This window comes from Lathyrus oleraceus, chromosome 1, assembly GCF_024323335.1.
Source record: "Lathyrus oleraceus cultivar Zhongwan6 chromosome 1, CAAS_Psat_ZW6_1.0, whole genome shotgun sequence".
In the NCBI taxonomy this organism is placed as follows: Eukaryota; Viridiplantae; Streptophyta; class Magnoliopsida; order Fabales; family Fabaceae; genus Lathyrus; species Lathyrus oleraceus.
This window is the reverse complement of record NC_066579.1, coordinates 359331460-359357472: the sequence shown is the minus strand read 5'-3', so window position 1 is coordinate 359357472 and position 26013 is coordinate 359331460. Positions and strand designations below refer to the sequence as shown.

Below are 26013 nucleotides of genomic sequence, written 5' to 3'. Positions count from 1 at the left end.
AATACTTATCGCATCACAACATAATACATATTATTTATTTTTATTAAAACTTCGCAGCGGACAACAGCACAATATTATCATTCATCACATAACAATTCATAAAAATGTTTCATCATTATCTCAACAAAACATCTCAACATATTAGTCATCATAAACAACGTAAATAATAACCAATTATCTATCGAATCCCATAACCCCGATGTCACATGACCAGAGCATTTGACTCGACTCTGTAGAATAACTCTACACTTATTCTTCAAACCTCAACAATAGCTACTCCTCTTTATCTGCACATTGCTCATCATAGATGAACATAAACACATGCAGAAGGGGTGAGAATTACATTATTAAATAATAATATAACGACAGAAATATAAACATAAATATATTCCACATATACCAACACAGCTCATCATAATTATCATGATCAACATACTCAGGAACATCAACAAAACAACATCTCAAATGCAATGCACACACCCATGCATGACTCAACACGACTCGGTATACCCATTTTGTGACCAACTACAGGATCACCACTCCCAGATTCATCACCATAGAATCCGAGTTCCCCGTAAGGAACCAAGCCTCTCAACAAGCCCGGAGTCAACAACATCATTGGAACTCAATCCGTTCATCACTAGGCATCGGCCTTTCATGAATGCATGCACACCAAACATGCATCATAATCAACATATCAACAACATCATCATATAGTCATGTTATCATCATCATTAATACATTTTATCGCAAGAACACATCACATCATGCCACATAATCAAACACAGTATTAGCACACCCTACTAATATATATACCACTCAAAGCAGCGGGAAATGATCCCTCGTATACCATGCATCAGCTAAGTTACCTCGCTCAGCCTAAACAACCAAAAACTGCACAACAACAGTCCAGGAAAGACCACAAGTCTGCCCATACGCGTATTGCCTATGCTCATACGCGTATTGCCCACGCCTGACCAAATCCATACGCGTATTGCCCATGTCCATACGCGTATGCTACGCGTATCACATTCCCATACGCGTACCAACAGAGACCAAAATACGTTCAAAACATCATCTTCCTCATCCATACGCGTATTGCCTAGTGCCATACGCGTACCAGCAATCTCATACGCGTATTGCCTAGTGCCATACGCGTATGACCAGAAACCAGATCTCCAGATCTGCAATGGCTTTCTCTGCTACGAGATCTATCCAAATTCATCCTTCCACAGTCCAAATTTCGCACAAAATCACTCATATCATCTAATACAATTAGTCTCCTATTCGATTTCACAAATCCTAACATTATTGCATATAATTTCTACGAATTCCTTCGATTAAATTCCCAATTTCGTTCATCCAATATTTCCCCATTTTCAGCATATTATTGTTTAATAAGGTTCAGACCCCTTACCTCTTTGGATTGAAGGAAGCTCTGAGCACTCTTTGGCCTTTTCCTCTTCCTTCTCTTTCTCTTCAGCGTTTCTCCCCCTTTCTCTGACTCTGAGGCAAAACACGTGAAAAACAACCTGAGTTCTCACTTTGGCCTCTTTTATCCAATTTCCACTTTTACCCTTCCACTCTTCATATTCCATTTATTTTATTTATTTAATTATTATTAAAATAAATAACATCTATAATAATAACAATTCCCAATAAATCAACTTTATTTAATTAAATTAATAAAATAATATTAACTCAATTAGATAATTCTCTTATTTTAATCGGAGTGTTACAACTCTCCCCCACTAAAAGAGTTTTCGTCCTCGAAAACATACCTCAAGCAAATAGAGCCGGATACGACTCCTTCATCTGATCTTCACGCTCCCAAGTCAAGCTCTCACCAGCTGGACCTCCCCAAACAACTTTCACTAGAGCAATCTTCTTACCTCTCAGGGTCTTCTCTTCTCGGTCATCTATCCGAATTGGCAACACCTCAACGGTCAAATTATCCCTCACCTGGATATCATCCAACTGAACAACATGCGAAGGATCCGCAATATATTTTCTCAACTGAGATACATGAAACACATCATGCAGATTAGAAAGCGACGGCGGTAAAGCTATCCGATACGCCACTTCCCCAACCCTCTTCCAAATCTGATACGGACCCACAAACCTCGGAGTAAGCTTTTTAGACTTTAAAGCTCTACCCACACCCGTCGTCGGAGTAACTCTCAAGAACACATGATCTCCCTCTTGGAACTCAAGTGCCTTTCTCCTGTTATCATGATAACTCTTCTGACGACTCTGAGAAATCTTCATTTTCTCCTGAATCATCTTAACCCTTTCAGTCGTCTGCTGCACAATCTCAGGTCCGAGTACAACACTCTCACCTAATTCATACCAACACAATGGAGTTCTACACCTCCTACCATACAATGCTTCATATGGAGCCATACCGATACTAGCATGAAAACTATTGTTATAAGTAAACTCCACCAACGGCAAATAACTATCCCAAGAACCACTCTGCTCCAACACACAAGCTCTCAATAAATCCTCCAAGGATTGGATAGTTCTTTCGGTCTGACCATCAGTCTGAGGATGATAAGCTGAACTCAACCTCAACTTAGTTCCCAACGCTTTCTGCAAACTTTCCCAAAATCTAGAAGTAAATCTGGGATCTCTATCAGACACAATACTGGATGGAATACCATGCAGCCTCACTATCTCCTCAATATACAACTCTGCCAACTTCTCTAAAGAGTGATTAATCTTCATCGGCAAGAAATGCGCCGACTTAGTCAATCGATCCACAATCACCCAAATAGAATCATTACCTTTCACTGTCCTCGGCAATCCCGTCACAAAATCCATGGAAATGCTATCCCACTTCCATTCAGGAATCTTCAAAGGTTGCATCATACCTGCCGGCTTCTGATGTTCAATCTTTGACTTCTGACAAGTCAAACAGGCATACACAAACTTAGCAACATCTCTTTTCATACCAGCCCACCAAAACAACTTCTTCAAATCTTGATACATTTTAGTTGCACCTGGATGGATACTCAATCCACTCCTATGGCCCTCTTCAAGAATACTCTTTTTCAATTCAGACACCTCAGGAACACAAACTCTACCTTTAAATCGCAGGATGCCATTCTCATCAATCTCAAAATTACCACCATTACCCTGATTAACCATAGTAATATGATCAACTAGAGCGACATCAACTTGCTGACCATTCCGAATATCTTCCAGAATTCCACTAGTCAACTTCAGCATACCCAACTTTACACTATCAGTGGAAACTTCACAACCCAAACTCATATCACGGAACTGTTCAATTAACTCAAGCTCCCGAACCATCATCATAGACATATGTAGAGACTTTCTACTCAGCGCATCTGCAACTACATTAGCCTTACCGGGATGATAACTCAATTCAAAGTCAAAATCCTTCAGTAATTCTAACCACCTTCTCTGCCTCATATTTAACTCTTTCTGATCAAACAGATACTTCAGACTCTTGTGATCACTGAACACTTCGAATCTGGAACCATACAGATAATGCCTCCACATTTTCAACACGAATACAACAGCTGCAAGTTCTAGATCATGCGTAGGATAATTCCTCTCATGAACTTTCAACTGTCTAGAAGCATAAGCTACAACCTTACCATTCTGCATCAAAACACCACCAAGACCCATCAAAGAAGCATCACAATAAACAACGAAGGACTCACCAGGATTAGGCAAGATCAACACTGGAGCACTGGTCAACCGCCTCTTCAACTCAACAAAGCTCGCTTCACAAGCTGCATCCCACACATACACTTGACCCTTCTTAGTCAACTGCGTCAACGGCAATGCCAACTTAGAGAAGCCCTCAATAAATCTGCGATAATAACCAGCTAACCCCAGAAAACTGCGTATCTCAGTAGCAGACTTCGGAGTCTCCCACTGTAATACAGCATCAACTTTAGCAGGATCAACAGAAATCCCACCACTCGAAATCACATGGCCAAGGAAACTCACTTCCTTCAACCAGAACTCACATTTAGATAACTTTGCATATAATTTCTTTTCTCTTAACACCTGCAAAACAATTCTCAGATGTCCTGCATGCTCTTCTTCCGTCTTAGAATATATCAATATATCATCTATGAACGCCACAACAAAATTATCAAGGTACGGATGAAATATACGATTCATATATTCCATAAACACACCTGGAGCATTAGACACACCGAACGGCATCACAGTGTATTCATAATGACCATACCTCGTACGGAAAGCAGTCTTCGCAATATCCTCTGACTTCACTCGGATCTGATGATAACCCGACCGTAAATCAATCTTACTGAAAACATGAGCTCCAACCAACTGATCCATCAAATCATCAATCCTCGGCAATGGATACCGATTCTTGATAGTCACCTTATTCAATTGCCGATAATCGACACGCAACCTCATCGTACCTTCCTATAGCAGTTGATAAACACGCCATAGAATTTTAGCCAATTCATTCCCAGAATAATATCAATTTGGTGCAAGGGCAAGCACACCAAATCAACCACGAACTCTCTCTCAAAGATCGTCAAATGACAACCTCGACAGACAACAGAAGTTTTCACAGAACCATTAGCAGGAGTATCTATCACCATACTTCCGCCTAGGGACGACATAATCACACCAATCCTGGTCGCACACTCATACGAAATAAACGAATGAGTAGCACCAGTGTCAACAATGGCAAGCAATTCAACATTATTAATCAAGCAAGTACCTTTAATCAGATTATCTTCTTTAGGAGTTTCAGTCCCACTCAGAGCAAACACCCTACCAGTAGTATGAGCTGCAGTAGCCGCCTTCTTCGGTTTCGAGCACTGCGAACTGATATGGCCTTTCTCGCCACAATTAAAACATGTCGGACCAGCATCCTTACATTCAGTAACTCTATGACCAGCCTGACCGCATCGGAAACATCTCAGCACTTTCTTGGTACAGCTATCAGCACGGTGGCCTGGCTCGCCACACTTGAAACATTTACCAGCTATGGGAGATCCTCCCCCACTTGGCTTCTTCTCATCTACCACTTTCTGCTTACCTTTACCATTTGAAGATGCATAAGGCCTACCACGATCCTTATTCTTCTTCTCACTAAGACTCTTGTAATGAGCAGTCCTAGCCTTGCTATCTTCATCAAATATCCTGCACTTATTAACCAGTGTAGGAAACCTACGAATCTCCTGGTAACCAATGCCTTGTTTGATCTCGGGACGCAACCCGTTCTCAAACTTGACACACTTGGATTCCTCAGCATCAGCATTATTATAATGAGGACAATACTGCACCAGCTCCTCAAACTTCGAAGCGTAATCAGCAACAGACATGTTACCCTGCTTCAGTTCTAGAAATTCCATCTCCTTCTTACATCGCACATCAGCAGGAAAATATTTCTCCAGGAAGGCCGTCTTGAACCTTTCCCAAGTCATCTCAGCACCTGGTACTGCAATCCTCTGGCGAGTGTTATCCCACCAGTTTTCAGCCTCTTCAGATAACATATGCGTACCAAACTGCACCTTCTGTGCTTCAGTACACGTCATCACCCGAAAAATCTTCTCAATTTCCCTCAGCCAAATCTGAGCACCATCTGGATCATAGCGCCCTTTGAATGTAGGAGGGTTATTCTTCAGAAACCTTCCCAAATTCTTAAACTCGTCGACCGGCGGATTCTGCTGCGCCTGCATAGCTTGCGCCATAGCAGCCAAAGCCTCGGCAATCGCACGGTCATTTTCTCCAGCCATACTCTGCACAACACAACTACCACCGTTAAATATCGACAGTGTCATTTACACTAATCGACCAACAGGGAAAACATCACATTATGACTCGACTGGACTGACAATGCTCTGATACCACTAATGTAACACCCTTCTACCCAAACGACATATTTAAATAGATTATCAGAGTACAACATGTAGAAGAGTGTACATTACTTACAACATAATACTTATCGCATCACAACATAATACATATTATTTATTTTTATTAAAACTTCGCAGCGGACAACAGCACAATATTATCATTCATCACATAACAATTCATAAAAATGTTTCATCATTATCTCAACAAAACATCTCAACATATTAGTCATCATAAACAACGTAAATAATAACCAATTATCTATCGAATCCCATAACCCCGGTGTCACATGACCAGAGCATTTGACTCGACTCTGTAGAATAACTCTACACTTATTCTTCAAACCTCAACAATAGCTACTCCTCTTTATCTGCACATTGCTCATCATAGATGAACATAAACACATGCAGAAGGGGTGAGAATTACATTATTAAATAATAATATAACGACAGAAATATAAACATAAATATATTCCACATATACCAACACAGCTCATCATAATTATCATGATCAACATACTCAGGAACATCAACAAAACAACATCTCAAATGCAATGCACACACCCATGCATGACTCAACACGACTCGGTATACCCATTTTGTGACCAACTACAGGATCACCACTCCCAGATTCATCACCATAGAATCCGAGTTCCCCGTAAGGAACCAAGCCTCTCAACAAGCCCGGAGTCAACAACATCATTGGAACTCAGTCCGTTCATCACTAGGCATCGGCCTTTCATGAATGCATGCACACCAAACATGCATCATAATCAACATATCAACAACATCATCATATAGTCATGTTATCATCATCATTAATACATTTTATCGCAAGAACACATCACATCATGCCACATAATCAAACACAGTATTAGCACACCCTACTAATATATATACCACTCAAAGCAGCGGGAAATGATCCCTCGTATACCATGCATCAGCTAAGTTACCTCGCTCAGCCTAAACAACCAAAAACTGCACAACAACAGTCCAGGAAAGACCACAAGTCTGCCCATACGCGTATTGCCTATGCTCATACGCGTATTGCCCACGCCTGACCAAATCCATACGCGTATTGCCCATGTCCATACGCGTATGCTACGCGTATCACATTCCCATACGCGTACCAACAGAGACCAAAATACGTTCAAAACATCATCTTCCTCATCCATACGCGTATTGCCTAGTGCCATACGCGTACCAGCAATCTCATACGCGTATTGCCTAGTGCCATACGCGTATGACCAGAAACCAGATCTCCAGATCTGCAATGGCTTTCTCTGCTACGAGATCTATCCAAATTCATCCTTCCACAGTCCAAATTTCGCACAAAATCACTCATATCATCTAATACAATTAGTCTCCTATTCGATTTCACAAATCCTAACATTATTGCATATAATTTCTACGAATTCCTTCGATTAAATTCCCAATTTCGTTCATCCAATATTTCCCCATTTTCAGCATATTATTGTTTAATAAGGTTCAGACCCCTTACCTCTTTGGATTGAAGGAAGCTCTGAGCACTCTTTGGCCTTTTCCTCTTCCTTCTCTTTCTCTTCAGCGTTTCTCCCCCTTTCTCTGACTCTGAGGCAAAACACGTGAAAAACAACCTGAGTTCTCACTTTGGCCTCTTTTATCCAATTTCCACTTTTACCCTTCCACTCTTCATATTCCATTTATTTTATTTATTTAATTATTATTAAAATAAATAACATCTATAATAATAACAATTCCCAATAAATCAACTTTATTTAATTAAATTAATAAAATAATATTAACTCAATTAGATAATTCTCTTATTTTAATCGGGGTGTTACACATGGCACCAACGTCGTTACGGAGGTGGAACATGTGGAAATAGATTACTTAATGTTGTTGAAGGACTTTAAAGATGCAACTGTTATGTTTGTTGGTAGAAAGTTTGTTGCAGATGCTCACCAGTTGGTGGGTATTTGCAAAGCTTTAGGCTCTAGATATTGTTATGGTTTTATACCTTTCTGATGTTTGTAATTTGAATTCTCTTTTCATGTGGTCAATGAAATTGCCTCTTTTATAAAAAAATAAAAAATAAAAAGAAATATAAGTTGTTAAATTTGACATCCTATTATGCACTCGCTAAAGAAAAAGTTGAAGCAATCACCATAATATTAATAAAACCTCAAAATTATCATGTAACGCTAAACTAAGTGTTGTGTACTTGTAGGAATTGTCCAAAATGTGCCATAGAGACTACCCTTTTTCGATTAGTAAATGGGTAAGATGTCGTGTTATCATTCAACTTAAATTTACAATCATTAGGGTCGCAAAGGCAAAATGAATTATCAGTACAAAACTATTGGAATATGATGTCTGATCAACTAAATGATTTAAGCACGGAAAAGATGGTGACATTATTCCAAAAAAAGAGTTAACATGTTACTATACTATGAAGCACAGACACCTCTAAGAGTAAGTGTGTCGAAGTGTCCGATATGCGTCGGTATCCGACACTTGTATGACACATGTACGACACGTGTCAGAAATGTCATAGAAGTGTTTCTTAAAAATAGATTTTTTTCTTTGTTTCGACACTCTTAGAATCGATGTCGGACACCCGTATGACACACATACAACACATGTCAAACAATCCAGACAAGTTTTTTTCTAAAAAATGTTTTTTAACAATACCTTACACATCTTTTGAATATATATTGAAACAATATTATCAACGGAAAAATTAAAGATAATAATTTTGATTACATTATTTTTAACTCTTTTAATTATAAATAGATAAATTAAGCGTAAATACTATGGTATATGTTGAAGTGTCGGTGTCCTATGTTTTTTATATTAGTGGTGTCAGAGTGTCTGTGTCGTATCGTGTCTCGATGTTCGTGTCGGAGTTTGTGCTTCATAGTTACGACTTCCTCCGTTTTTTTTAAGTGTCATTTTCTTGAAAAAAAATTATTTATTTTTAATTGTCACTTGCAAAGTTCAAGATAGTAGTAATTGTATTTTTATCAAAATTATCCTTAAATAATTATTATAGAGAGAAAAAAATATAATAAATAATTAAGGAAATTATAAGTACAAAATATATAATAAAAATAAATAAAAAAGTTTTAAACAAAACACTGACTTGGTGTGAAAACTATCCTAGTATAAATTTATACGAAAAATAGTTCTCAAATAAAACTAAAAAGAACGTTTTATCATTAAAAGAATACTTTTGATATTAGATGACAAAATGATAATCAACTAATTAAAATATTAATATGCATTTCAGTAGTATTGTAATCGTTGATATTTACTGCATAAAAATTCGAACAAAATTATAATAAAGTAATTAAAATTTATAGTATAAATTATATATGAAATATTTTTTTGGGATCGATTATTCATAAGATTATCGTTCGTTATATATATATATATATATATATATATATATATATATATATATATATATATATATATATATATATATATATATATATATATATATATATATATATATATATATATATATAGCAGCTACATTGAAAATTGTCTAAAATATATGTAAAAATTGTAAATTTGGACTATAATGTTTCTAGTGTTTCGTCTAGTCTAATTATCTAGAGATTCAAGACAATTAAGTCCTTGAGGGATAGAGACATGCACATGTGCAGAAATAATGGTTGAATTGCATTTCTATACTCCTACTTATAACTAAAAATATATAAACTCCTTCTGCTCACAATTATTAAAAAAATATATATAACATTTATCAAATTCCATTTCTTTTGTTTAATTTTTCTATTAAAGGACATAATAATAATAATAATAATAATAATAATAATATGAATAATATTAATAATAATAATAATAATATTAATAATAATATTAATAATAATAATAGTAATAATAATAATAATAATTTATTTCATTTGCAAAATTACTAATGAGACTCTCTTTGCAAATTTTCTGAGTTTTGAGGAGAGATGAATGGAAAGCATCGAAGTAATTTAAAGAAAATATATAAAAAAACATTTTTTAAATTATATACTTGTAAAATTATAAATAAATATTTAACATTAATATTTTTTTTAATTTACAATATTATACCAACATAAATTATGTTTAAAGAATATCAAAACCTCCCAAAATCCTCAAACTCTCTTCCAACGTCAATTTTGAATCCTCAGACAGAAAGATTTTATATTAAGAATAAAAATGAAACATCCACAATCCTTTTCATCCAAATTTATCCAACAGCTTCTTAGATTTTAAATTTTGTGCATAGTAATTATTGATTACGACACTGGTTTGACTAGACACACAAATAAGAGAATCGAGACATAACTTTGAAGATTGACTTAACTGATAATCTATGAACAAATTGTGTGATAACAAATCAATCATCCCTACGTACTAAACTCACTTTCCGGTAATGCTAGCTTGAAACCTTGACATTCAAACCAAAATAATTGAAACAGGGAAACAAGAATAATCATACATTGAAAGATATTACAAATTATAATTATACTAGATTGAGAGGATACAATTGTATTGGGTTTTAATTATTTTAATTTTTTTTACATAAATATATTCGATACATTTATATTATAATAATTTATTTTGAATTTTTCTTAACAAATATAGTCAATATCTTTTTTTTAACAACAATATGAATTAACATTAATAAAAAATAAATAAATAATTGGATAAGTTGAGAAATACATATAAGATTTTTTTTTATAATTTTAAATAATTGTTAAGATAAGTATTTTGCACTATGCTCAATATTTTTATATTTTATTTGTTAATTTTTATAATTATTAAAATAAAATTTTAAATTTTATTATAAAAAACTACAATTAAAAAATATAATAGTGAAAAATTATATGAAATTTATAATGATGTGCAAATAATTGATATATAAATTAGTATATAATTATTTTTTTATAATTGAGAAATTATATATATATATATATATATATATATATATATATATATATATATATATATATATATATATATATATATATATATATATATATATATATATATATATATATATATATATATATATATATATATATATATATATATATATATATATATATATATATATATATATATATATATATATATATATATATATATAAAGTTAGTCCCATATACACCGAAAGAAATGTATATCTAACATATTCTCTAAAAAATTATTTTTAATCCCTAAAGGATGGAATAAAAAATTATGGAAAAAATTGTGCTAAGAGTTATATTTCTAAAATAGTCGACGTAAGAGTTACCTTCTCTATAAACGTTATAAACGTGAGTAATAATGAGGTTAGAATTGCTAAATTTTTCTAAGTAGTTGTTCGAATTATTTCTTATCTTGTAAGGAATCAATATAGAGTTAGAATTGCTAAATTTTCCTAAGTAGTTGTTCCAATTATTTCTTATGTCTCAGTCCAAAGCTTATTCCAACTCCGCTAAATAGCAAAATTCATACACTTGATGACAGCTGAAATATTTGCAAAATATATATATATATATATATGAATTTGGTTCAATTGTCTCGGCGAATTCGAAGACCAAGTCACCCTTATGATTTCTAAAAATTCCATCAACCTGATGTATTAGAAGAAGCTTTGAGAGTTCTATCACCCTTTTATCTTTTTTTGTATTTGAATTAGGCGTGATAAAACTAGTCTAGGCCGTTGGACATTTTCATTTGTCCACATATTTTTCTAGGGCGGACCAAGATTTTATATTTACATCCTCTAATATGTATGTCTCGTTCTGTCCCAATTTTTTGTGGGTTTTTACGAATGCGGGCATTAACATAAATTTTTATAATTTCTAAACTAAAAATGTGCAATGGTTGCAGGCCCACCCCGCCCTCATTTTTTGCAGTGAGGGCCGAGGTTTTAAGTTCGCGCCCTAGATAATGTTGTCCGGCTCCGCCCTATTATTTTGTTTGTGGGACGGGACTAAACATGACGGTCATGTCTGTTTGTCACCCCTAGTTTGAACACATGATCTTTGATAGACAATAGATATGTTTTTTTTCAATGAATATGAGTTTTTGAGTATGTCGGGTAAGATTATAAGACTGTGGGTGATGTGGCGCAAACATAGCCAAAGTGTTACCAAGATAATATTTGATTCTTATTTAATATACCATAAATAGGTATTGGTTGGCTACATTAAATGTCAAACAAGGGGTTAAATGTCAAAAGACGATAATTGTAAGCTGGCAAAGTTTCCAAACATACATTAAGTGTGTTTGGAAAACCACGACAAAACAGAAAGTGCTTCTAAACATTACAATGGAAGAGCTTTGAACTCGTTGTATGAGTTATCCACAGTTCAATCAAACACATTGAGACACATGCACAAATACTTATAAATAACTCTTGACTTAGCAATGACCCTTAATTTCTAACCAGATAGTCACAAAACTTGATTTCTCCTCATCCACAACTTTAGAATGCCACATGACTCATGTCCTTTACAAATATAATTCACAAGAGAATTAGATTCTTGATAAAGCAACTTAATCATAACATAAAATATAACTCAACTCTTATAAGGATTTTTCAATCTTTTAACACTAAGGCAACTCTCATGAAAAAGAAAATTCAAAAACAGAGAGAGTAGAAGAAAGATAAGACATTTTTATTTATAATTTTGGTGTAAAATGATTTTAAAAAGTTATTTTGTAAGAAAATTCAAAAACATGCCAGGTTTAGATCGAAATTTGGTATTACATTATCTTTAAAATTTGGCAAGAAACCTATTAAGCGGGAATGGATTCTCTCTCGTGAGAATTTCATAGGAGGAAGTCTAATGATCATGTATGTCACTCAATCATTTTTTTAATTTATTTTATAATATACTATTTAATTAAATCAACGGTTGGGATTGCATTGAAGAAAAAATTGATGGGAGGAATCATTTCCTAGCATAACCCTTTAAGATTTGTGTTTGAAATCAATTATAAAATCAAAGTTGAAATTAAGAGGTTGTTTGAACAACCAAGTGACGAAATAGTAATGAAGAAAAATTGTTCTTTAAAAGTATGCAATGTACATGGTTGAAATGTTAATTGCAACAAAATCCTAATTTTTATAAATGGATATTCAGGATATAATTAAATCTTCGTGATTGCAGAAAATATTCTTAAAACTACAATTAACTAATTCAACCTTCTATAAGAAAATCCTATGTTTGTTGGATGACTGTTTAGGGTATAATCAAATCTTCATTGCATTTAGATGCTCTAGTTTCCTTGAAACCTTTGAATGGATTATGATGACATTTGGTTTAAAAGTGCAAGGGAAACTTATCAAAGAAAAATGAATTTAATCTTTCATAAATTTAGTGGTGATTTCATCCAAATTTATATTGATGATGTGGCTATTAAATATAAATCAAACAAATATCCTTGAACCTACTTAAGAAATGCATTCGAAAGGAAGAGAAAACACAATTTAAAGATTAATCCTCTTAAGTGTGCCTTTGGTGTAAATGAAGGAAAATTCTTAGGATTGAAATGCTAACCATATCTCCCCAAGTAAACCCAAATAAATTTATTTTATAAATTGTTTTTTCAAGGCTCTAATAATGAAGCAGAACATGAGGCCTTGATGATTATCCAATTGAGTTTTTTATGGAATTCAAAGCAACAAACATAATGGGTTCGAGGAGACTTTCATTGGATGATTATCCAATTGACTAATTACAAATGTGAGAGATTGAATTTGCTAAGAAATTGTTGTTAAATTTTAAAGAAGTAACTTTAGAATACATTCCTAGAATAGAGAGTTTTTATGTTAGAATTGGATTATACTATTTCTGAATATAAAATATATTTTTTTCTTATTCTTTTTAAGTGTTATTTTTTTATTTTTTAAACATACTATAAAAAAAACTAAACATTATTGTTATTTTTTAAACCATAATTCTCCTTTTACATGTAATATCCTTAATTATATACTACATTCATTTTATTTTTTTCTCTCTTAGAGGGAATTTTGACAAAAGTGCATTTAATATTACCTTAAACTTTGCAAGTGACAATTAAAAAGAAACAAAAATTTATCAAAAAAGTGACACTTAAAAAAGAAACGGATGGGATAATAAGGAAGTATTTTCACAATTTTTGAACAACTAGGTGCGACGAAGTTGAGAAAAAGGTATTTTAGAATATTTAAGAAACTCTAGTTTGAATAGTGAATAGAATTTTAATTATATAATATTAATTTACACCATACTTGGTGATGATCTTTATAAAAAGTCAGAACTTTGGTCAGGTGTCTAGAAGAAAAATTGGCATACATAATTTTGGTTGAAGTATATGAATGAATATTTGGTGCATTTTATTATATGGGTGTATCCGGCTGAGTTTGATCGGATTTGATTTAACTAATTATCCGATTCATTCCAGTTTTAGGGAATTTCTTTTTTCAACTCTAAAGGTTCTCCCAAACTCTTGGAGAAAAATCAAAAAGTCCTTTATTTTCGAAGATGCATCTTCGGATGTACCGTTTTGAACGTCTCTCACTTTGTCAAAATTAAATTCGGAGATTCATCTCCGTATGTATTTTAGGGTTTATTCGCAGATGATGTTCGGATTAACCCTTATTTTTAAATTCATGGGGATTCTTCGGAGATCCATCTTTAAATGGATTTAATTAAAATATAATGCGCATCAAACTCTCTCTCTTCTCCTTCTTCATTTTCGGAAACTTTTAAGATACCTCAATTGGACCTCGTGAGCAACATTATTATAATTCATTTTTCAAGGATCAACACTACCTATACTTCAAACTTTCCAATCCCAACGCACTTCACTTACTGCATTCAACATGTTTCATCCTCATCAACACTTTTTTGAGTAAGTTTCTCATTTAACTTTTTTTTAGTTTTGATTAATGTTTTAGGTAAAATAGTTTATTTTAAATGCATTAGGTAGTAGTCACATTCAAAATAGATAGTTGTTAGAGATATGCACTTTCAGCTGGTTACATTTTGGGTTGTTAGGGAAAGGCTAGTATGTATTTCTTCCATTGTTCTGATATGTCATGTTCTCATTTTTTTTCCAGGAAAAATGGTTGCAAACAACACTAACAGATTGAGACTCGGTTGTGAAACCTAACACGCGTCTGTGCGACGTGAGAGGGCTAGACTTCAAAATGAGAAGACCAGGGGTAGGCGGGGAGCCGTCCCTAGACCTCTTTACGAGGAAGCATCGACTTCTAGGATTTGCCTGTCATATGGATCTTCATCTCAGGGGCACGTCCTCCCTGCTCACAAAGATCGAGAGGAAGCTTCTACTACACATGATGATGTCTATGCACTTTCATACCCTTTTACAGGAGGGCCCTCTAACACCTCTTTAATGATATACTATAGGAATCTTGTTTTGGGGAATGTCTAGACCAGAGAGGTATATTTGTTAATGGATGTTATTTATATATTTTAAACAAATTCCATGTGACTGATATTGTTATATCTTTTTAACATGAGCACGAATGTTTGAAGTCTGTTAACCACAGCAGAAAGATTTTGCAACTTTATCAGCTTGAGGATGATTGGTTCCAAAGTGTCATGACATACTCTAGTATCGCGACTTATGTTGCTCTTGGTACATGACCATTAGCCATGGCATGCATGAGGCTTTTGCTGAGATATGCCATAAAGAAACGTCACCAGGGGGAAGTTATTTGATCATTCCAAGATCAAATGTGATGAAACCTAGGAGATTATGGTCATTTATTTGGGAATTGACCCAATGGATGCCTGATGCAGTGTGAGATCACCAGAGGTGCTCATGCCAAATTTTCATACTTGAAGAAGCTTTATGAAGAAAACTTGGAGTTGACTGATGATGTCGACAGCAATGATCTACAAGTTACATACCACCGGAGTGTGCTTTGAGGTGTTTCATTATATTCTTGGTTGGGATGTCAATGTTTGTGGAAGTGCAACGTACGTCGATGTGGTATACCTTAAGTACTTCATTGCCTTGTCGATAATTCACGAGTGGAACTAGGGGGCGCCTATTTGATATACTTGTACTCCAAGCTGGGGGAAGGTTCTTTTTGGACGACAATGCAAATGGCAGGCCCTTGCACCCTACTTACGGTAATTTCCATAGTCAGTATTAATCTTAAATGCGCTTTTTTACACTTGTTACTAATAGTTTTTTTTCTTATTCATTTTTAGTGATGGACCATATCCCATTTTTACCGCATACACAGGTCTGATCGTGTGGTAGAGTATACTGAGGATTGGCCACGTGATTGCATGTATTGCCCGCACCAGAGAAATTCAAGAGATAATTGCATCACTTGCTAGAAATTTAGGTAAAAGGGAAGATGTGCTCCTATAATTAATGTTAAAATATGAGGGGTGGATGGAGGAACCCTTAACCTTCTTAGGATGGGATATTTTGATTTCTAATTATAAATTACGATAATTGATTGTTGTTTATGATGTTTTTTGTGTGCCTTTATTATATACATTTTTTTCTATTTTAATGAATAATTGTTGTTTAGCCATTGATGAGACTTTGGAAGACTTTATGAAATTGTAAAGTTATGGAATATATGATTTTATTGATTCCAATGGATTATATAATGTGAATTACTATTTTAATCATTAGATAATTGTAGTACATCGAATTCTAAGCATTTGGGTTTTTACGGAATCAAAATCGGAGGTCCGGAAGGCCTCCAACGGTGAAAAATGCAAAATTTGCGTTCTGAAGTTCCATATGGAACGCCATGAACCCATAGCGGACGCCATGAATCCCCTGGTGGCACGCTTCACCCATCGCGGTGAGGCAGAATTGGGTCCAAATACGGTTTCGATCATAACTTTTGATCCGTAAGTCCAAATCAAATGTCGTTCTAAGCGTTGAAAGCTATTATGATGAATTGTTTAGACAATGTTGTTAAATGATTGATTGAACATGATTATGGTTGGGGCGTTGTTGCGAATGATGTTTCTTGTTTTTATGTATATGTATGTTGTAGTTTATGTGAATTATGTTGTTGGTGGCATGCCGGTCAGAAGAGGGGCCATGTGTACGTGTTGTTATTGCATGTCGAGAGTCTATGCATTCATGTTGTCTGAACTTTGGTTCTTTTAGTGAGCCTAGATCCTATGGTGATGGATCGGGGGCGAGTAGCTAATTCCTATTATGAGGAATTATTGAAGCGTTACCTATGGTGATGGTAACGAATTTTGGTGAGCCTCGACCTCATTGTGATAGATCAGGTGCGAGTAGTTAATTCTTATTATGAGGGACTAGTGAAGCGTTACCTATGGTGATGGTAACGATTTTGGTGTGCCCCGGTTCCAATAGTGAGTCAATCTTATGGTGGGTATCATGGAGTGAGATTAACCTAAGTGTTCATATTTGGTACCACAAGCATGTTGAGTTAGTTGTTGAGTACATTTGCATTTGTGTTGCATTTGATGATTATTTTTGGTGTTATAACGTGTGGATGAGAATACTTGATATGTTGATGTTATTTTAATTAATGAGTGATGTTGTTAGTTAATCTACTTTCGATTGTTTTTCACCGCTAATTATTGGAGTGTATTCTCACCCCTTCTGTTTGAATGTTGCCTTTACATGGGCGTTGTGCAAATACTCGGGAGGGGCATTGCTAAAGTAGGTAGAAGATAGCTTTTGGAGTTACTTCTTTATTTTGTCGCTTTTACTAGTGGTATCTTGCTTTGATCATGTAACATCGGGTTGGGTTAAATGCTTGTTTTATTCCTTATGTCTGATTATGTTGAAGTCATAAGACTAATTTTGTTGTTGAGCATTCTTAAGATGTTGAGTTGATTGATTACAACTCTTTTTATTTTGTTATTAGAATTGAATTTGAGAATAAATGTCATTACTTGATTTGTCTTCCATAATTGTTGATGATAATTCCGCTGCGATGATACTTTAAAATGGAAGTAAGCGTGCGATGATAGGTTTTGAATGTCGTATTATGTGAATATGTGATACCGATCAGATGAGATAGATGTCGTGTAAACATCTCAGGTGTAATTTAGATAAGTCGGATGTCGTGTAAACATCCTTATTACAAATGTGTGTATCGGAATTTACTGTTGAACTCCGTGTTACAGAGTAGGTCGTGTGTTTTATGAATGTGTGACATCCTACGTGGTTATATTTTATATTTAAAGTATATGATAAATTATGTTTGGGGTTTAGGGTGTTACACCACTCACCGGAATATTGTTTCCTTCGACCCCATTTCATTTTACTCTGGATGGTTGGCATGTCGAAGGAATATGATTAGCAGATATTTGTCGGCGCGATGGATGCGTCAGTTTGGATATGTTCATATCATTCTTAGGTCCCCTTCGAGTCTTCTCTTAACAGCATCGTCCGCAGACATTTTGATGACATACTGGTGGATTACGATACTCATTAGGTACCAGAGGAGTATCGGAGTATGTCAACCACAATTCAATAGTCTTATGTGGACAGTTACATGACTTGGTTCTATAATGTGTCACACTCTATCATGACATCAGACAGACGCTCATGGACTTCCATTTAGGCCTTCTCATGAGAAGATCCTGGAAAATGAGCAGGCTAGGGATAACCATGCCATTGATGTGTTGTCGATCTGTCAAAATATTATGTGGATTACGTATAGAATTTTGGTTGTTTGGGAGAGGTGGTGACAATGTGGTTTCCCTCACACGTGTCATTCTTATCGAGTCACTGAATTCCTTGGGTTACCGATGAAAGAGGAGGTGCCTGGAGGTTAGGATTAGGCATACACGGCAGGTTATACCTTTTTTTGTATTTTGGAATGTTTTAGTTTCATTTTCTATATTTTGAGAACAATGTTTGCAATATTATGGGAAGTTTTTTTAATTAATGCATTACGTTGTTTTATGATGTTCATGTTTATTAATGTTTGAATCAAATTATGACATTGTTAGTCGGATTAAAATGACTTGATTCAAAAAAATACAAATGTTCCTATCCAAGATGTATGCAGATAAAATTTCGGAGATGCATGTCTAAAATAAGACTGTTAAGATAACTTAAATTGCACTTTTGAAGATGCATCTCAAAATACACCTCATAAAAGTTCTGCATATACATCTTCGGACGAATGTTTTGCAAAATGAGATGGCTGCTTGAATTTGATTAAAGACGCGTTCAAAGATGTATCTTCGAAACACCTAAAAACAATTTTGAGTTTTCAGAGATGTGAGTCACTGAAATGTGAATCACGGTAAGGGTAGTGAAAAAAGAAATTTCCCAAACTTTATTAGATTTGGTTCATTCTCCAACCCACAATATCACAATCGAAACCGGCTTGAACCAACCCAATCATTTATGGATTGAATTGAGTTCACAGATTGTATATAAAATGATCCATCAAAATACACTACCATCCTGCCAAAACATTCCATCAAAATACACTACCATAACTGTCAAAACTCGATAATTGCAAGCAAGCAAAGTTTGGAAAAGCACGGCCAAACAGAAAGCGCTTCTAAACATTCCAGTGGAAGAGCTATGAACTCACGGTAGCAGCTGTCCCCAGTTCAATCAAACACACTGAGACACATGTGTACCAATATAATCCAGCTTGTAATTAATTTCTAACTATATAGTCACAAAACTTGATTCCTCCTCATCCACAAAACTTTCGAATGCCACATGACTCATGTCCATCATAAAATTACCAAAAAAAATCTAATTTACAAAGGCAATGTGCCACGTCACTGTAAGGAAAAATCCAAACAAGCATAGGAAGCACCAGTTGCATTTTAGAGCCACCTTCATTTGAGTGCATTAATTATGATCAATTCCTCAACCATAACTCATAGTAGTTACTTTGATTGAAGATTACTCTCACGCCCTTGCGAGTGTGAAGAAAACTTTTTTTTAAGGTTATGCATAAATTCAAGGTTCTCCCACAACAGCTTCTTCATCAGTAGAATCAGATGATAAAATTTCTTCAACCATCACCTCGGATTCTGAAACTGTTTCCGTCTCAGCATTGAGAAGCTTTTCCCTAAGCTTTGTTGTTAATTCTTGCAAGCCATCGCTGTTGATCAGGTGTTTTTTTAGAGCATCCTTGCCATGGAAATTCTTGCCATTATATTCGTAAAAAGAACCGCTCTTTTTTATGAGTTTGTGTTTTATGCTCAACTCTATGACCTCTGCTTCTTTGCATATCCCCTTGCCAAACTCGAGCTCAAACTGTGCGGTTTTAAATGGAGGGGCATGTTTGTTCTTCACAACTTTGACAAGAATCTGGCTTCCTAAAGTCTGCAAAATAAAATACCAGAAATTAAGTTTTCATACTGTAAACTAGACCTTAATGTATTCATAGCAATATTACACAAATATTAGGGTAATGTGAAAATGAATATGTTGAGTTGATTGATAGTTGGCAAGAAAATATGCCAACAATGATGCTGTGTGTAAGAGTTAAATTCAATTTTGAATTAGTTTTCCTCTGTTTTATAAAGTTGTGTCAGCTGGTTCAATTCCCTAGAAGTTAGTTACTAGGGGTGTATGGTAACTCTTGGTTAGTGTAGGTTAAGCAACCTTATATAAACCCTTGTAACTAACTCTCTGATCATCAATCAAAAACAGAATTTCAAAACTAGTCTAGAATGCATTTCAGCATTACTTTTATCGTCTCTAAAATGGTATCATAGAGCCTGGTTCAGATCCCTGGTCATGACTGAACCACAATCGTCCCCTCCACCTCCACCTCCACCTACCCAGCAAATTGAACCGGTTGTGAATGCTCATAACCTTCAAAGTTTTCTTCTCTGCTGTGACATTCCAGATCGGTACATCACCAATTCAGTCACCGGCACTAAAATTGATAATCCTCTCTTCCGCGCATGGACTCAACAAGATCAGTGGCTTCTTTCATGGCTTCAGTCTACCATCTTGAGCTCAATCATGACTCATATCTTAGGTTGCGCTCATGCTTCGCAACTATGGACAAGAATTCATGATCATTTCAAAAAACTGACTCATGCTCGTGCACGCCAACTGCGCGCTGAAATGCGTTCCACTACCTTATCTGACTGCAGTGCCAAAGCATATCTTTCACGAATCAAAGTCCTGGTTGATTCTCTTGCTTCTATTGGTGATCCAATTCCTACTCAGCAGCACATTGATGTGATTCTTGAAGGTCCTCCACAAGATTATGTATCTGTTATTTCAGTCATTGAAAGCAAATTTGAGTTAATAGAGCTTGAAGAAGTTGAAGCCTTACTAATTGCACATGAGATGCGACTTTCGAAGTTTAACAAGAAAGTTCAACTTGACGTGGCCTCTATAAATCTCACAGTCCAAATCAGAGGTTGACACTACTTTTGCTAAAGAATCCTCTTCGTCATTTGCTGATGGATCAAGCTTTCCCTCTCACTACTCTTTTGCTGGAAACTTCTCTTGTGGTAGAGATGCAAGAGAAAGAGGATGTCGTAGAGGCAGATTTGACAATGTTCAATGTCAGATTTGCTTTAAATTTGGCCACACTGCCTCAGTCTGTTATCATCGTTTTAATCAAAATTTTCAGGCATCTACACCTACTGAATACCATAGCTCTCCTCAAGGTTCCTCACAAGGATATCAAAGTCATTTCTCTCAATTAGGTACTCCGTCTTATGGTTTCCAAGCACCATGGAATCGTCCTCAAACATTAGCTTCATTCAGACCCCCTCTCCCTATGCAACCTAATGCAATGCTAACCAACACCACCAATGCCCTCCCTAATACCAATTCCTCTTGGTTTCCTGACTCTATGTCACAAACAGCTCTCAGAATATCCAATAATGTGTCCCTTATGAAGGTCCTGATCAAATCTTCATAGGAAATGGCCAAGGTCTGCAAATCAGCTCCTCTGGTTCTTCATATTTTTTGTCTCCTTTAGAACCCAATTACTGTCTTGTTTTACATCATTTACTGCATGTTCCTTCAATCACAAAGAATCTCATAAATGTCAGTGAGTTTGCTAGAGATAACTTTGTTTTCTTTGAGTTTCACCCTGACTATTGTGTTGTCAAATCTCAAGTTACTAACCAAGAGCTGTTACATAGAAGTGTTCGTAGTGATGGACTGAGTTTCCTAGTCTCAAAATCCAGTCACAAGACTCAAGTTCCAAGCATCTCTCTCCTGCCTCCTGTCTTGTTAGTCAATCTACAGTTGCTGATTCTGGCCTTAAGCTTCCCAATACTAGTTATCCCAATGTAATAAGTCCTAATCCTAACAATGTTCAGTTTTCCTGGCATCTTAGGCTAGGACATCCTAAGCCCCATACTATGCAAATTCTGCCAAAACAATGTAATATACCATTTACCAGAAATACAACAGCACTATGGCAATGCTATTATAAGCAATTATAACTCTGCTTGAAACCATTATATTTTAACAGGCGTGGCAATACCAGAACATGCAATAGAAAATCAATAATGGATGAACTGTACCTCTTCACCCTTCTTGATAAACCCTATTCTTTTGATATTTAGCCTCACAGAAGAATAGAACTTCAATGCATTGCCACCACAAGTAACTTCAGTAGGCCCGCCGAATCCCCCAAACGTAGAAATCTTTGACCTTACCTGGAAAAGCATAGAAAATAGTTCTCATAATTAGAAGATAAGGTTTTCCCTCAGATAAAGTTAATACAATTAATATTAATTATACCGAAAATATATTATATATGCATGCTAATATTTCACAATATCGAAATAAAAGTACTAAAAGATGCAGGTCAAAAAACATCCCTAGGATCAAACAGCTATCTCTACTATGTACACTCATGTAGGCTTAATATACACGGCAGACAATCTAGTATTATGTTTTGCTATGGATGCTCCTGAAAAAATAAAATTATATGCACAAATTAACCGCAGGAAATTTTATGACAGTGCAAACAGCAACTGTGGCTGATACCTGGTTTATAAAAATCAATATACACTGTGAAAGTGATAAGGAGTGGCACAGTTTCCGAAGAGCCTGGCTCATCAGCCTAGCTTGCATTGCCATGTGAGCATCACCCATCTCACCGTCAAGCTCGCCTTTAGGAACAAGAGCAGCCACCTATGAGTGGAGACATGGCAAAAAGTTAAATGCATTTACTCAACTACAAGAAACAAGATACCCATAACTACGAACTTCAAAATTTTAGATCACGAGAAGTTATCAAACACATAATTCAAAGCACAAAAGTTACAAAAGAAAATTATTTTATCAACCATACACACGCAAAAGGAATTATTAATTAAGAGATAAAAAAAGGAGTTTCTCACACTTACGCTATCGACGACAATTACATCAAGTGAACCACTCCGAATTAAGGTATCTACGAGGCTAAGTGCCTGCTCACCACAATCTGGCTGTGAGAGAAGTAAGTTCTCAGTATTTACACCAATAGACTCGGCAAGTGTCTTGTCAAGTGCATGCTCAGCATCAATAAAGGCACAGTAGCCTGCATATACAAACTTACTAATTAATGAAGATTCTTATCAAGTTAACCACAGTACCAAAAATATACAAGAATGTTAGTCATCATTATTAAACTAATGGAACACAAATCATTGGCAGAACAAATGTGATTGGTTGCATAGCAATGATTACTACAATATTACTATGGACATATACACCATAGACGAGACGAGTTGAAATGCAAAATCTAATTCAACCAGAAGTATAAGCATTATCACTTTAAAAATATCTTATAAAGAATACCTCCTAGTTTTTGTGCCTCTGCAATCACATGCAAAGCAAGAGTTGTTTTTCCAGAAGCCTCTGGACCGAATATTTCCACAACACGTCCCTACAGATATCAGTTACATATAATAATAAGGGGATAGCATTAACCAATTTTTAAAGGGATTAGATAAACTTTTAAAACTGTAAATAAGCATATACATCTCCAAAGCAAATACACACAAGAAATGTGGGAAGAAACTTAACAAACTGAGCCAAAAAATTAAAAAAAAATAAAACCTTTATTATCAGAGCAACTTATTCACTATATATAAAAAAACAAAAAGGTCCAATGTTGGTTCAGGTGCCACAAAAGGGAGTAATAGATATGAGGATACCTTTGGAAGACCAAAGATCCCTAGCGCTATATCAAGAGCAAAAGAACCTGTTGACACCACAGGTACATTTTTGGGTGTGACAGAACGACCAAGCCACATGATAGATCCCTTTCCAAATGTAGACGTGATCTGATCCATGGCTTGTTGTAAGGCCAAATCTTTCTTAGACATGTTCTCTTCATTTGAGTCACTCCCATCTGATTTAGAGCGCTTCTTACCTTCCCAGATATGAAAATAAAAAAATGCCATCAACATAAAACCAGCCCAGACTATAAAAACAACCCAAATGATAAAACCATAAACACCTAATCCAATATTTGAGCTCAACATGACTAAAATGCACAAAACAAAACTAGCAAAATCAAAAGGTTCTAAAATCTTAATTCCAGCTTGGTCACATAATACTAAAACAGCAACAAATACCTAACAAATTCAAGATTAAACACAACAGAATGAATTAGCATCACTAGCTGTGTAGCTCATGTCACAATGCTGTATTTGAGTCATTGGACCATTAAACCTAAACCACAATGAAATTCACTTCACACTCACAGACATAGAAGCCAACACCCTAATCATGATTATTATAACTTCATATCACAGCAAGTTCGGCAAACAACAGAAACTTTCTTCAATGCAATTATGGTGACGTTCAGACAAATTGAAGCGAGAAACTAAAGAAGCAAAGAAATTGAAGTTTCAAAAACCTTTACAAGTTGAAAAGCTCAAATTTTGAGATGTGCCCAATACTCCATGTTTAAAGCAAAAGCGCTGCAAGCAAAAAGGGTTAATGAATCAGTCACTATGCATACAAATAAATAATGAAAACGGCGATGTTGAAGGATGCTATGTATTACCGTTGGAAGGGCGTGGTTGAAGAAAGAACGGTTGAAGAGAAAAGTGTTGGCGTTTCGAAGTAGCCTCGCCATGGAGTGTGGAACGTGAAGAGAATGAAACAATGATGTGTGTGTTGAATTTGATTTGATGGAAGTTGCATGGAGTCGTGGACCACGATTTTGAGTTTGCCCGATTATTAGGGTTTATTTTCCCTCCATTTTTAACTTTCATTAGGACTGCACAACACCTTTTCTCATTTTGGAATTTGAGAATTTTTTATCCAAATAATTAATTAAATTTTTTTAAAAGAATTCCAAATAACCGAGTTTTCTTACTAATTCACAAAATATTTATGTTTCAAACCAAAAAAAAATTGATAACAAAGATCACATGTCAATCTAATTAACGTCTGCACTTAAAAAAATAGAGCATATGTAATCAATCTAATTAGCGCATATGTATAATACTTGCCGCTTATGAGGAGACGTCAATTCATCTGACGCCTCAGTGTAATATTTTTTTAATTAAAATAATAAATCATATATAAATAAATAAAAAGTATTAATATTAAATTTAAATATGATTACATACGATAATATTTTTAACACTAACGACGACCATCGACTTAGTCATACATGTCATTGGTTCCACACTCCCTAAGTACCTTTTCTCGTACTGGACTCTATTGGTTTACCTCAAATATTTGATATGAGGTCCCTAGAACATCATCATCACCAGATTCCATAATAAGTTCTTATAATTCTACGTAGTCTTGTGTATGCATTGAGTGTTGTCGTAATTGAGTTCCTGACCCATGTCGATGTAGTTGAGTTGTGTTGATGGGGTTATTGGTGAGCGGTTTGGTCGATTGAATGGAGACATTGGTGTGAATGATTTGTTAGAGAAAGGAATAAATGGTTGTTGTGGTGTTTGGTAGCCATATGTTTGTTGTATGTTATGGTGTTGTGATGTTTGGGCGTTTTGGCTATGGTAAGAGGAAGTGTTATATGCTTCTTGGGTGTTTTGGCTATGGTAGGATGATGTGTTTGGGGCATATGGTTGTTGGGTGTTTTGATAATAAGCATGTTGGTGGGGGTGGTATGAGGTATGCTTTTGGTTGTATGGTTGGGTGTCTGACATGTATTGGTTTATTGGTTTGAGTGTTTGTGGGTCAATAATTTTGGTGGGCAGGGGTTCTGTG

At 35.2% G+C, this 26013-nt stretch overlaps 1 protein-coding gene across 2 annotated transcripts; it reads right to left on the bottom strand.

The window, feature by feature from the left end:
• Nucleotides 1-19139: 19139 nt before the first annotated feature.
• On the bottom strand, nucleotides 19140-25064 carry LOC127136483 (DNA repair protein recA homolog 3, mitochondrial). 2 transcript variants are annotated; one of them, XM_051063035.1, is made up of 8 exons: nucleotides 24833-25064; nucleotides 24683-24746; nucleotides 23976-24193; nucleotides 23617-23704; nucleotides 23178-23356; nucleotides 22822-22968; nucleotides 22353-22487; nucleotides 19140-20175 (listed from the first exon to the last, which is right to left on the bottom strand). In XM_051063035.1, the coding sequence occupies exons 1-8, from the start codon at nucleotides 24902-24904 to the stop codon at nucleotides 19807-19809; spliced, it is 1272 nt and encodes a 423-aa protein (XP_050918992.1). In that variant the 5' UTR covers nucleotides 24905-25064; the 3' UTR covers nucleotides 19140-19806. The 2 variants fall into 2 exon arrangements, with proteins under 2 accessions (XP_050918992.1, XP_050918997.1); XM_051063040.1 differs by having other exon boundaries at nucleotides 23184-23356; nucleotides 24833-25062.
• Between the last annotated feature and the right edge of the window lie 949 nt (nucleotides 25065-26013).

What these genes read in the sequence shown, in the direction of transcription:
- LOC127136483 (XM_051063035.1), bottom strand. Translation starts at nt 24,904, where the DNA reads ATGGCGAGGCTACTTCGAAACGCCAACACTTTTCTCTTCAACCGTTCT. An exon ending in TCAACCACGCCCTTCCAACG is followed by an intron (nt 24,747 to 24,832) that starts GTAATACATAGC and finishes TTTTGCTTGCAG; the next exon opens with CGCTTTTGCTTTAAACATGG. An exon ending in TTGTCGTCGATAGCGTAAGT is followed by an intron (nt 22,969 to 23,177) that starts GTGAGAAACTCC and finishes CTCCACTCATAG; the next exon opens with GTGGCTGCTCTTGTTCCTAA.